Below are 12,500 nucleotides of genomic sequence, written 5' to 3'. Positions count from 1 at the left end.
GCGGAACCCTTGAAGGTGAACTGCTAATAAGTGCCATCCTCTCTTCCTTGCCAGGTAGAAGAAGGCTAACATCACATGATTGATGTGAGGTGATCTCGAACCTTGTTAATTTAGACATTTTACTATCACTTCATTGTCCAGGACCAATCTGATGTGGATTGCTCTGTGAGGGGATAGTTTCTTCAACGTTAGGAAGACTGCCATGGCCTCCAAGATGTTGATGTGAAAGGTTTTGAACTGGTGCGACCAATTCCCTTGCACTTTCCTCTCATGAGAATGGCCTCCCCATCCTTCCAAGGAGGCGTCCGTGTGTATCACCACTGATGGTTGTGGTGGTTGCAGGGGAATTGTCCGCACTATGCTCTTGGCTGTTGACCACGGCCTTAATAGCGTGGGCAATCGGGTCGGGGTCAACCTTAGTTAATCTCTTAGAGCATTTGATGCGTATCTTCTCCAGACTCCTGACGCATCCTTTAGCTGTGTTTTTAGCACAGGGTCTGTCACTGCTGCAAACTGGAGAGTCCAATACTCTTTCCTGTTAGCGTCTTGAAATCCTCTTGTACCGGATTAGTCTCTTGACAGCCACCGCTATCTCTCTCCTCTTCTTGAATGGAATGGAGAGGTGGTGTGACTTCAAGTTCCATTGGATTCCTAACCATTGGAACTTCTGAGCTGGAGAAAGGCGAGACTTCTTGCGATTGATCTTGAAGCCCAGGTGCTCCAGGAACTGGATCACATTTCCGGCCACTTGCAGACAAGTAGTCTTGGATGCTGCCCACACCAGCCAATCATCTAGATATGCTACTACTTGAACTCCCTCAGAGCGTAGTTGCTGGACCATTGTATCTGCTAGCTTTGTGAATATCCTTGGGGCTATGTTTAGTCCAAAGGGCATCGCTCTGAAGACAAATTTTGTCTTCTGTGGCTTGAATCCTAGGTAGGAGGAGAGGGGGCGACTGACTGGTAGGTGCCAGTAAGCATCTGCCAGGTTCATTGAGACTGTGTACGCCCCTTTGGGGAGAAGGGTCCTTATGTGTTGCAAGGTAAGCATCCGGAACTTGTTATTCTCGATGAACTTGTTGAGTGGAGACAAGTCTAGAATGACTGAGTTTGTCTTAGTCTTTCTTGGGAACACAAAACAGCCTTCCCTGAAACTTGATGGACTTCGCTTTCCTTATTACCTTCTTATTCAAGAGTTCTGAGGTATCTTCTTCCAACAAGGGGGTGGAGTGTTGGAAGAATTCTGGAAAAGGGGGTGGAATTTCGTTCCAACTCCACCCGAGACCATTTGTGATTAGGATGTGGGCCCAGGGATCGAAGGTCCAATGATCCCGAAAGTGAAAAAGTCTGCCCCATACCTGGAACCCCTCATTGCTTAGGGGTTCCTGAGGACTTGCTTCCGTGACTGCGTCCTCCTCTGCCTCTTGGGGGGTTTCTGGAGAATCCTCTTCTTGGGCCTCTACCTTTGTAGGGCCGAAAGGTGGTCGAGTGCCTCTTAAAGCCTGGGTTAAACACAGGTGACTGGGCTATCAGCTGTTGAGGGACCATCTGGAAGGTGGTTTGAGGCTGGGCTACCATTTGAGGCACCGTGGCCATGGTCACGGCCGGAAGTTGTGCAGGTCTACGTGGTCTTTTTACCTTATTGTACTTAGGCTGGGGACCTCCATCTGAGGAAGACTTCCTCTTTGAAGACATGCCCCACTTTTAGAGAAGGTTCCTATTCTCCGTGGCTGCTTTGGCAATGACTTCTTGGACCACTTCTTGTGGGAAAAGGTCCTTGCCCCATATGCATGATGAAATTAACTTTCTGGGCTCGTATTTCACCGTTGCTACGGCGAACATGTGCTCTCTACAGTTCCTCCTTGACCTGACAAAAGAATACAAGTCCTTCACGAGGGTACCCATGTAAGACTTAGCTAAGATGATGTACATGTCTGGGGTGTTATTTAGGCCTGCACACATTTCCAAACAGTTCTGATGAGATAGGGAGGCAGCAAGTCTTTCTTTTGTCTCCTGTTCCCTTCTCAAGAGATGATCTGGTAACTTTGTAAGGTTCTCGTTGAACTGTTGGCCTGCTATCTCCGGATCCAACTTCCAGACGGAGAAGGTTAGATGTACTTCTTTCAACTTCTCCTAGCAGGTAGGCATAGCTAGAGATAATGGCTTACATTCCTCTAGAATGGGGCAAGGTTTGCCCTCTTTGACTGCTTTAATGACACAGTTGAGGGCTTTCTCCGAAAAGGGGAAAGCTCTGGAGGAAGGAGCATTAAAGGTTGGATGCCTCTTGCTCAGTGCTGAGACTTTGGAGTTGGTGTATCCGGCTCCTTTCAGGGTCTTGGTAAGGATGGCCTGTGCCTTGTCATGTTCGAAGACAATGACTTCCTTTGGTACCGTCTCCTCACTGGATGCTGGTTCATCTCGCAGTCTCACGTAACAGTCTGGGTATGCCGAAAGGCTAGGCCAGAATTGAAAATCTTCAAGGGGTTTGGCCCCCAACTTCTCAGAGATATAGAGCTTCCCATCCATCATGGGCATATGCTCCGTGTACCTCCAGGGGTTGATTTCGGAGCATTGAGGTAAATCAGAAACCCTAAGAGGCTTATAAAGGCCTCTGAAAACGCCAGGGCGTTTCACTTATCTTACCTCTTTCTTCGTCTCTTTGAGATCTTGCTTAATCTCCTGCTGTTCATTACGGAACACTGCCATCATCTGCTGAATCGACTCTAGGAGCGCTTCGCTCCTGGCAATCAGCAGATCTGGATGGGGAGTTGAGGCTGAAGAGGTTGACGGCACAGGTTGATATGCCGTCACGGAAAACAGAGGGTCCTCAGTTACCGCCGACACGGATCCATCTTCCTCCGTAGATGGTTGAACCACATCTTCTTCAGGGTCTTCTTGTAAAAGGTCCTTTTCGGTGTCAGTAGACACCTCCGACATCTGTTCCTGGTGGATGTCCATGCCTTCCAGTGCCTTATTAATATCTGCATCCACTGTCAGTTGGATGAAGGGAGACTTGACCTGTACTTGGGGCACAACCGTGCTGGATTGGGCCTTAGGGAACAGAAGGCACCTTATAGCTTCATTAGGTAGGTAAGGTCCCGGAGAGTTCTACTGGCCCTCTTACCCACCTCCAAAGAGTTTCTCTTGCTGTATCCCTTGACTCCGTAGTGTCAGGGATATCTTCTCCAAATCCCTTTCAGGGCCGAGCAAATGGAGCAACCCTTTGGGTCCCAATACTTCAGGGATCCAGATACGATGCAGCAGGGGGCATGAGACCTGCACATCGTATGCCCACAAAAGTCCTTACTCTTGTGGTTGCAGAACACGACTGCACACTTCACCGTCGGCTCCTCCTGTAAGGAAAGAAAAGGTGAAATGAGTATAGGGTTATTTATATCATTGATATAAATGCATATACTTAAAAATAAATTTCTTACTATTATATTTAATAGCTTAGGATAGTAAGCTAGAAAGGAAATAGGAAAGACACATATCTGTGTTTCCTCTCCAGGCAATTGCTTTGACCTCCGTCAATATTAATATTTTAATTTCCCTATGAGGGAAAATACAGAGTGGAATAACTCTCGTACGTAGAGCTGGAGTCAGTGAATATTTACACTAACTCCTCCACTTTTAGAATATTAATACTGAATCGGTGATTTATAAGAGTCCCGATGATCCAAGGATTCATCAGGATGTTGAAGGAATACTTCACCTCAACATTTTTTTCGGTCCCAACAATAGACTGTGAAAGGATACAGAGTACGTTAGAATTACTTGTACTACTGTATCATTGTATACTGTAGTTTTCTAAATTCTGTATTACTGTATTATACTGCATAAGTACTGGCTACTGTATTGTCATATACAGTAGTTTTACCGGTATACTACTGGGGTTAAGCTAGTGCCAGTGGCACTAACTGATATGGAGAGAGAAAGAATGGAAAGGAGGAGCTGGTCGAGGTGGTAACCTAACCGCCGCTTGTAGGAACCCGGACGGCAATTCAGTCAGCCCGGCAAGCGGGGATGATTGTAGAATACCGGCCTAAGGAAAATTGTGACAGCTAGGCCGACACTAAAGGACAGAAGGGGGAGGGAAAAGGGTCTTACAGTTTACAGGGAAGAAAGGCGACAGCAAGTATGCTGTCCACTTTCGGCTGTAAACCAAGGAAGCATGGCTTCCTGTGTCGACGCCGTCGTGGACGGCAGGGGAATAAGAATTCCCCTGCCGGCGACATTGTCGGCTATAAGACATGTCTTATAGCCTACAAAGGAGAAAGGCGGCAGCAATTATGCCGCCTACTTTCGGTTGTAAACTAAGGAAGCATAGCTTCCTTTGCCAACAATGTCATGGCCGGCAGAGGAATCAAGATCCCTGTCGATGACATTGTCGGCTGCAAGACGATACACCCCAAGTTACAGTCATACTTCAAAGCCAGGATACTCGGCGGCAAAGAAGATTGACAGTAAAAACTATCCAAGTCAAGCCGGAGTTAACTACTCATTGGCGATGACGGAAGATAGGGTTGCCGCTTGGGATGGCAGCGCTCAGGGGGGAAGAAGGGTTTATCCTCTTTTCTCTAAAAGAGAAGCGTATCGAATTAAACCAATAATTCTAGGGGATATATATATATCCCCGACCAAATTAATAGAAACGATACTAGAGGTTAAACAATGGGATTAAAATTACTAACGTACACCAAACGGGTTAGGCTAGCCTAACTCGAGTGGGGACCACAGCTACAAGTGATACCACTGAGGTCCTATCGTATACGAAAGAAACATTATATTTTTGAAGAGGAAATATTATATATGTATATGCGATCTTCAATAGTATAATTTTGCCTAACTAGCTAGAAAATTTCTTTATAGCTAAATACCGGGAACGTTGCACTACTACCTAAATAATTGCATTTATGACGTGCGACAGCGGTCTCAAGATGGCCACCTCCGGAGATGGCAGTGCTCCACTTAACACACCTAAATTATGTTAATTTAACTGCGAGAAGGGAGCTGTAAATTATACACAAGAAAGATTAATACTCAACTTTCCAGAGGCTGAAGATGCTGGAGATTGCATGATAATATTCAAGAAAACAGTAACAACACCGAGAGAAACGTGGGAGAGCACCTAGCTTAAATGCTACGTTCAAAGGAATGACGGGCTGTAGTAGTACAGGGAGGGGGTCCACCGGGTACCTTGATAACGGCTCCCCTTCGTTCGCCACTCGTCACCCTCAAAAAGTAAAACCTATTCGGGGTGAAGATTGCTATGTGTCGTATAAAAAAATACGTCCCCTGATATTATGCGATATCCTTAAAGATATATTAAGGATACTCTCGCCAAGAGTTAGAATTCTGGAGACCTGTGGTTAATTCTCTGGGAGTATCACTGTAGCAAAATATCCCTCAGAAATCTACCTTAAGGAACCTTCCATCAGGAGGACATGGCTGAGCCCAAATATATATATATATATATATATATATATATATATATATATATATATATATATATATATATATATATATTTGCTGAGCCCAAATATATATATATATATATATATATATATATATATATATATATATATATATATATATATACTGTATATATATATATATATTTGTAAATATAATATATATATATATATATATATATATATATATATATATATATATATATATATATATATGCATAAGATTTTTCATAACTCTGACCATTCTTTACATTCAGATCTCCCTGGACAATTCTATCCTGTTTGTAATACTAGGCAGGCAGTTAATTCTAATAGCCAGGCCTTCTCCATCATGAGGCTCAATGCTACACAGTATTCTAGAAGTTATAATCCAGCTGTGACCAAGTTGTGGAGTGGTCTTCCTAATTGGGTAATTGAATCAGTGGAACTTCAGAAGTTCAAAGTTGCAGCAAATGTTTTTATTTTGACCAGGCTGACAGTCTTTTTATAGTTTATATATGACATATTTGTTCTGACGTTAATAGTTTATATATGACATTTCTGTTTTGACGTTGTTACTGTTTTTAGAATGATTTATTGTTATTTTTTTCTCATCATTTATTTATTTCCTTATTTCCTTTCCTCACTGGGCTATTTTTCCCTACTGGAGCCCTTAGGCTTATAGCATCTAGCTTTTCCAACTAGGGTTATAGCTTGGCTAGTAATAATATATATATATATATATGTATATATATATATATATATATATATATATATATATATATACACACACACATATATATATATATATATATATATATATATATATGCATATATATATATATATTATATATATATAATATATATATATATATATATATATATATATATATATATATAGAATATATATATATAGAATATATATATATATATAGAATATATATATGCTATATATATATATATATATATATATATATATATATATATATATATATATGCTATATATATATATATATATGCTATATATATATATATATATATATGCTATATATATATATATATATATATATATATATATATATATATATATATATATATTTATATATATATGCTATATATATATATATATATATATATATATATATATATATATATATATATATATATATATATATATATATATATACAGTATATATATTATTACTAGCCAAGCTATAACCCTAGTTGGAAAAGCAAGAAGCTATAAGCCTAAGGGTTCCAGTAAGGAAAAATAGCCCAGTGAGGAAAGGAAATAAGGAAATAAATAAATGATGAGAAAAAATTAACAATAAATCATTCTAAAAACAGTAACAACGTCAAAACAGATATGTCATATATAAACTATTAACGTCAAAACAGATATGTCATATATAAACTATTAACGTCAAAACAGATATGTCATATATAAACTATTAACGTCAAAACAGATATGTCATATATAAACTATAAAATGACTCCTGTCAGCCTGGTCAAAATAAAAACATTTGCTGCAACTTTGAACTTCTGAAGTTCCACTGATTCAACTACCCATATATACTGTATATATATATATATATATATATATATATATATATATATATATATATATATATATATATATATATATATATATATATATATATATATATACAATCTGAAATAACTATGAAAACTAAAAAATATTTCCATTTCCTAATGGTCTGACTATCTTCCTCGCATATAAATTATATGTCATTGGGAGAGAGTTATATAATGATAACTTGTTGATTTGACATGCCTTGTCAATCCCTACTACAGTGAAACGACGACTACAAAAATTTACTACACCCAAAGTCTTTTTCATGCAAAATATGTTTTTCCTTTATCATAAACAAGTGAAATATATTATTCTTAAAGCTTTCAAAAGTACCAGACTATGGAAATGCATAGTGGTAAAACCATTTTAAATATCATAAAATCATATCAAACATTATATGAAATGTGCCATGAAGCACAGTTAACCCCAGTTACATATACAGTACTTTAGTTAAAAATAATTTTCTCAACATAAAGCTATTTCTCAAACAACTATTAAGGAATAAAGTAATAAAACAAAATTATAAAAGTTTGAATAATTCAAAATTGGGTTTAAAAACAAATCTACAAATTACAGTAATTTCTACAGGTACTGTAGTAGCCATCATACAAATTTGGTATTTGAAGAAGAATTTCATAATGGAAATAATGATTTGATTCTTTAATGTTTCCCCAACAACACCTTTCACCCTACTTTTCTTTGTCATAAAGCTCAAGAGCCTCGACTATCGTGATTAAAATACAATGCAATATATGCTACCACTCTTAAGAAATAATGAAATTATGACCCAGAGACTCGATTCATATACGATATTTCAATTCAGTCCAATGTACGATCATATTAGAAGGAAAAATAAATAGCACCCTTTAAATCATACCAGCTGAGCTGGGCTCAATTACTATCTGAATTTTTCATAGCAGAGATGCAAACCTATATTACCTATCATAGCATCTTCTCAGTGGTAAATTTCCCAACACCAAGAACATTGATAAAAGAGCTTACCTTTGCGTTGATTCTGGTAACTTGTCTATTCTGGTTCTCTATCTCAGAGCCCATGTCAAGAGCCATATTTCGCAGGTTACCAATCATGGTGTTCACTTGGCCCATATTTTCTTCCATTTCATCTTCACGAGCTTCATTCGTAATACTGCACAAAGAAGCATAATCATTAATTCAATTTTCTAAAAACATTTTCAAAATATTTTCCCAAATTACTTTTCCAGTCTTTATTCATGGTATATTCTAAGTATCTTTCAATACATTTTACATAAGGTTCAAAATTTTTTGGATAAAAATAGAATTGCAGCATGCTGAAAGACAAAGCATTAACTACTAGTGCCTCATCAGAAGTTACATTTCATTTCTATGTATATTACCGTCCAATATATCCACCGGCCGCCCCCAAGCCATTTCGGTCATCCATTACACGTTGGGGTTGGGAGCTCACTACGCCGTCCTCTTTGCCCTTCCAAGTGGATTCATCTTCTTTAAACTGTGATGACCTGTAGAAATTGCTCTTGTCTAATATGCTAAAAATTGCTCTAAAGTCCTAACTACTGAATAAACTAGAGTAATGGTGCCAGTAGCTGTTACACGCACTAGGTCCTTAATAACAATCCATGCCTCACCTATTTCAAGCCTTAAATATCTACAATATGTCATTAAAAAAGAAGTATGTCTTGTTCCATTAAAAGGAATAGAAAAAGGTTTGAAATTGGCATGTAAAGGTTCGAATCAGTTGGGGTGCAGGACTTGAATCACAAGCAATGAGAGATATCGCATTCCATAATAGATGATCATAATAATAATAATAATAATATAATAATAATGATAATAATAATAGTAATCTACACCCTAAGTACAGGGTGTCCCATTAGTATGTTATACAATTTGAAAATGCTTTAAATCGTGAAAAATGCTAATATATTTGAGTGAATAAAAAAGCAGCATATAGCCAAAACCGTTATTGAATTGATATACTGAAAAACAGTATATTAGCAAGGCAAAGCATTACATGAAATAGCTGGTTTTAACATCTACAATCTTTTATAAAATGGAAAAGTCTGTAGATATCAACCAAGCCAAATATCATATGTCTGAATGAAACAAAAAAGCAGTAGACAGAACTGTATTTGGGAGAGGTCCCCAAGCTCATGGACACACAAAATGCATAGATTGAAACTGCATTCAGCACACAATATTGCTGCTTTCATATTGCAACTGCTTTGATTTCTACCGTCACTTTCTTGGTACTGAAAAAGATTAGTATTAAGTCAGGGGCACATGAACTAGTTCACTTTGAAACGATCTGTCAAATGGTTTTAGCTTCATAAAAAAAGATAGGATTAACTAATGCAGTAGATTTATAATAGTAATGTTTTGAAGATGTTTTGGAAGAACATCTTAGGCTTTTTCTAAAAATTTTCAAACATAATTTGAGACGGGTGAAACTTCTGAAAAAATTTAGTACTTCATGACAATTTTCAATACATGTACAGTATTTACATTTCCCTTTCTAATCTATTAATCTAATGCTAACTGATACCTACTGGACTACAGCTTGCTGTGATAGAGCATTATTCTACGCATTCCTTTTTAAAGTACTTCACAGACTGTGGTAATACTGTATGTCTTCACAGTTTTATGTAGCACTTTCTTAAAAATAATCTATTTACCTTTCAAGATTCTAAACATTATTCATTTACACCATGCAAAGCTCACCTCTAATATCATCAACCATTAGGACTGAAACTCTCTCCTTGAACTTAGCAAACACAGGGTAAAATTGTGCACAAGCATTCTAACACACTTTTCCTAGCATACACTTATAAATTAAAATCAGTTTACCCATTGGATGACTGTTGTTAACTGGATAACAAAATCTTCAAAAGAAACTTGAATATTAGGAAATTCATTCTCTTGCTAATCAGGTTACTGGTAATGGTAGTACAGTAACTGCTACCGTGTCAAAATGATTTATTACTAGTGTACAATAAAGTGATGGCATGATATTGATAATTTCCTGTAAAATTTCAGGGTGGCATTATCCAAACAAAAAATAAGAAAAAGAGGTGATAACAAGAATTCAGTATCAATTTACCAAACCCAGGAAGTCGGTTAGCTATTGGAATAAAATTCAGCATTGGCCCAACTTCTCAGCAAAGACTTGTAAATGTTATCTAAATCTTTGACCATGCAAGGTATACTTATATACACTTTCGATTCTAAGAACCTTCTAAATTAACTTCATTGTAATAAATTATTCAGGAATCATTGCCTTACACACAACTGGTAGTCATTAGTGCACCTGCATCACAGAACAGTTGGTTTTATACAAGTTGTGCACAAGACAAAACTGATCAGTCTTATGTAGACAATGTTTTGGATAAAATTTCCAATAAAAGCTCTTGAGAAGAACCAGCAAAAATTCTGGATAAGAAACTGACCAGAGCTGATCCACCAAATTATTACCTTTGGGTGTCTGGATCAAGCACTTATGAAAAATCTGGACCCAATGTCTCAAAGGTGAAAAAAGGCTTAGGGTATGAGAAGAGACATTACCAAATGGCTATTAGCAGATTGTAAATTTTCATGGCTAACCAAAAAAAACTAAGTTTTTATCAATTGGAGATCCTTTCATGAGAATAATTCATGCTTGCATGACAACCATAAATTCAATACTAGGAAAAAAGAAAAAACTATTTCTAAATAAAGCACAAATCTGATCTCCCTTAAGAGAGCTGTATGCTCCTCAATTCTTGTGCCAAACCAAAAGGTAGGGCATTGAACAATTAAAAGTACAAATAAGAGCAACCAAACAAATGTAAAAGGTAACCAGAACAACTTAATCTTTACTATTCAAAAAGAATGGGTCAGGTCACTTAACAGAAACACTGAAAATGCTCAAATATTTAAACAACAAACTATAGAAATCTATTTATATTAAGTAGTAACCAAAGCAGATCCAGTGGATGAAATCTTACTGGAAAGTTTCAACACAAGCCACCGAAGGAGTTCCTTCACTTATAAGATAACATCATTTTGGAACCGAGGTTGTGAATATTGCTACTACAGTACTGTACTGGCTAAACTAAGAATACAATAGTTAAGTGATCCACTCCATTTTATGATTAATTTTTCTTCTATTTCTTAAAAGTATCTTCTTGGATATACTAATAAGTCTTAAGATACACCTCTGAGCATGTAACTCTTACAGATGCATTAACTATACTGTATATTGTTCATAATATAATTCTAAACCTAAAATTTTACATCAATATAAATAATGTAAATTAAGCAGTACAGTAGTGAATAATATGTTTCCCTTTACAAATATACAGAAGCCACAAGAAAAGGACTTGGTATGTGGTGTCACATACACAGATCTGGGATTTTGCTTAAAGATCCGATTCAGAAGAGATTGTTGCAGATGATACAAAACAGCACTTTCAACCTACTGTATATTGAATATGGATAAAGATAAATTTAAAGTGAAAATAGCAAAATACAATCTCACTAAAGTATTAAATTAAATTCTGAACAAAACTGGGCTGTGATTTCCTTGTGAATTGGAAATAAAACTGAAAACTTCATCCATCTCACCTTTGTTTAGGAATGTCTTTATACTGTTAGAGTAACAGCTATTGCTAGAAAACTCTTAAAACAGCCTTGCAAAGAATCTAAATAACAAGCAACGATGAAGAGGAGAACCAAGCTTCTTGACGTTTCCATCAATATAAGCAGCATGGTTAATATGACACTACTTTCTGTAACTTGGAAAATACAGGACTCCATTTTACAGTAACAGAAGGAAAACCTAGGCAAAATTTTCTTTAAAATCTTAAAATATTGTCAAAATAATGTATGACCAAATGGTATGTATTACAAGATACATTCCTGAACACCCAAAGTAATATGAGATATTTCAGAGTTTGCCAATTCTTGAATACACAAAGGATAAAAAAGGGATTTTGACGTAGGAAAAATCTATTTCTGGGCTCCGACCCGTGCCGCCCAGTGAAATTGCTCCTTTTACATCATTTCTAAGGTAAAAACTGCTATAAATTTACCAGAGAAATATTTGTATAGGAATGCTAGGTTGAACCCAGCTCGCTCACCTTAATAAGGTGTCGGTATACTACAGGGGCGTGAATTAATCACAACCAGAGGCCTCGCACCATTTAGATATCTCCTGTCAATATCCCCGAACAGCGAGGTGCTGTTCAACATCCTACTACTACTAGCAATCCCACGCCAGTGACGTCACTCCTTTTATAGCACGTCGCTATTTAACTATTATTTTGCCTTAGTGTGTGAATTTCGCTGGTTTTTTCTGGATTTACCTCAAGATGTCGGACTCCACTGTCACTCCATCTAAGTTAAGTACCAGATTTATGAGTTTTGAATAAAAAACAGGTTAATAAGGAAATAATGAATGTAACTATTCTAAAATG

General features: G+C 37.0%; 1 protein-coding gene across 11 annotated transcripts in view; it reads right to left on the bottom strand.

Moving 5' to 3' along the window:
- Snap25 (Synaptosomal-associated protein 25kDa) overlaps positions 1-12,500 on the bottom strand; it is a 220,095-nt gene that overhangs the window by 27,469 nt on the left and 180,126 nt on the right. For all 11 annotated transcript variants that reach the window (XR_011040535.1, XM_068353582.1, XM_068353583.1 and 8 more), the window contains 2 exons: positions 8,424-8,549; positions 8,050-8,194 (listed from right to left, as the gene is read on the bottom strand). Coding sequence is in view for 10 of the 11 variants with exons in the window: in XM_068353582.1 (XP_068209683.1) it covers positions 8,050-8,194; positions 8,424-8,549 (271 nt within the window). In the remaining variant the exon portion in view is untranslated. The remainder of the gene's footprint in view (positions 1-8,049; positions 8,195-8,423; positions 8,550-12,500) is intronic.

Source organism: Palaemon carinicauda, chromosome 30 (genome assembly GCF_036898095.1).
Source record: "Palaemon carinicauda isolate YSFRI2023 chromosome 30, ASM3689809v2, whole genome shotgun sequence".
In the NCBI taxonomy this organism is placed as follows: Eukaryota; Metazoa; Arthropoda; class Malacostraca; order Decapoda; family Palaemonidae; genus Palaemon; species Palaemon carinicauda.
Note: the sequence above shows the minus strand (reverse complement) of the source record. Positions and strands in the feature narration are given on the sequence as shown.